Source organism: Quercus robur, chromosome 10 (assembly GCF_932294415.1).
Source record: "Quercus robur chromosome 10, dhQueRobu3.1, whole genome shotgun sequence".
In the NCBI taxonomy this organism is placed as follows: domain Eukaryota; kingdom Viridiplantae; phylum Streptophyta; class Magnoliopsida; order Fagales; family Fagaceae; genus Quercus; species Quercus robur.
In genome coordinates, this window is record NC_065543.1 from 50,079,376 (window position 1) to 50,081,430 (window position 2,055).

Genomic DNA, 2,055 nt, shown 5'->3' on the forward strand with positions numbered 1-2,055 from the left:
ACAGCTTGCATTAATTAGGGTTTTGTCTTTTTGATCCTTACCTTTTACAAATCTATTTTGATCTAAGAAAAGAGAGAACAAACATTCAGATTCCAATAGGAGATTTGCCCAGGATATTGATTTGACAGCAAGAGAGCAATTTGAAAGAGAGAACAAAAGAGAAAAAAAATAGTCCTTTTGATTTTTCTGTGAACGCAAAACGAGAGAGAGAGAATGCAAGAGAGAAGTCCGAAGGGAGCTGCTATTTTTTTCTTCCACATGTTTTTAATTTTATACGTTACCTGCTTGACTGGTAACTGGTATTACATTAAGAATGAATACATGATCAAGATTAAAACAAATAAAATCAATGGTCAAGATTTATGGGGGTACGGTACCCACCAAAAAAAAACAGTGGGTACCGTAGAATGACCCTATATATTAATATTCACACACCTTACCTTTTATACGTTTAAAAAAATAAAATATCTATCTCTTACCTCCATTATATATATATATATATATATATATATATATATATATATATATATTCGCACACCTCACTTCAATCAAAAACCTCCACACAGACACAGTCCACACTTCCCCATAGTCCCAAACTCCCAACCCCAATGGCGCTCACCGTCTCCAAAACCCCAACTAGCAGCGAATACAAAGTCAAAGATATCTCCCAAGCCAACTTCGGCCGCCTTAAGATCGAGCTCGCCGAGGTCGAAATGCCAGGCCTCATGTCTTGCCACACGGAATTCGGCCCTTCTCAACCTTTCAAAGGCACCCGCATCACTGGGTCTCTCCATATGATGATCCAGACCACCGTCCTCATTGAGACCCTCACCGCCCTCGGCGCTGAAGTCCGGTGGTGCTCGTGCAACATCTTCTTAACCCAGGACCACGATGCCGCCGCGATTTTCGCGTGGAAAGGCGAGAGCTTGGAAGAGTACTAGTGGTGTACAAAGAAGGCTTTAGACTGGGGCCCAGGTTGCTAAATTATGCTTCACATTGGGAATTGCATATGCCATATATAAGGAAAAGTTAAGATTGCACTGTAGTAGCTTAAATGTAAAAAATAATAATAATAAAATAATATTTTATTCACTTACTTATCAATTTCTCTCTCTCACTAGTTTTTGGGTTTTGAGTTTTTGTTTTTATTTGAGTTTTGAGATATATTATTTTATTGTATAGAAATATTATTTTAATATATTGTATTGTAAAATAAAAGTTGGGATACTAGGAATATTGTAAAATAGTATGATATAATTGATAAAATAACTTTTTGAGATGGTAAAATATGATGAGTGTAGGGGCCTTTTTTTGTATATGGTGTATTGAGCTGCCTCCTGCGGTAATGGGCTGGGCTGCCTCCTGCAGTGATGGGCCCTAGTGTTTCTGAGTAAAGGAGCTGGGGCCGGTCCAATTGTAACTCAACTTGGGGCAGTTTGTGCACAAACTTATGCCTTGTCTGCCAGGAGCAAACTTACGGCAAGCAGAACTGTTACAGACGAGTTACGGCATGCAGATATAATAATAACTAAAACAGAGTATTCTGACTATTTAAATAAATGGCTATGTACTCCTTACTAATAAAGCATGGTTACAGTCATATTGATGTCAATCACAAAGAAAATGAAGAAAATAATACTGGCTAATTTAAATGGGCATAAATTAAGTTTTAAGCTTAGTCTGCCGTAGCAAAGCCAAAGAGGAGAGAACACCTCTTCTCAATGCAAATAACCCCCCTAGGAAAAAGATCCTGCCGTGGGGATTAATGACTTTGAGGGAGTTGGACCTGAATGGTTATTGCCCAAAAAGAAAGAATCCTTGTTTGCGTTTTGGAAGAAGGTGAGATTTGAAAGGGGAGAGAGAGAAACCAATCTATTGGTGCATGCCCATTGAACTAACTCTCCTTTTTCTTAGTTCTCCTTTCTTTTCTTCTCTGTTTTCTTTCTTATCTTTTTTCTTTTCTTCTTGCTCTGTTTTTTCTTTTCACTCCCGAAAATTTACTCTGTTTTTCGATCCCTTCTACAGGGCATGGCAAGAGCCTTTTTATAGCGCCTG

At 38.2% G+C, this 2,055-nt stretch overlaps 1 protein-coding gene across 1 annotated transcript; it reads left to right on the forward strand.

Annotated features, from left to right (window-relative positions):
* Positions 1–608: 608 nt before the first annotated feature.
* Positions 609–941, forward strand: LOC126704299 (adenosylhomocysteinase-like). Its single transcript, XM_050403299.1, has one exon. The coding sequence runs from the start codon at positions 609–611 to the stop codon at positions 939–941; it is 333 nt and encodes a 110-aa protein (XP_050259256.1).
* The last annotated feature ends 1,114 nt before the right edge of the window (positions 942–2,055 follow it).

Bases quoted from the DNA above. Each gene is read 5' to 3' on its own strand.
- LOC126704299 (XM_050403299.1), top strand. From the start codon at position 609: ATGGCGCTCACCGTCTCCAAAACCCCAACTAGCAGCGAATACAAAGTC.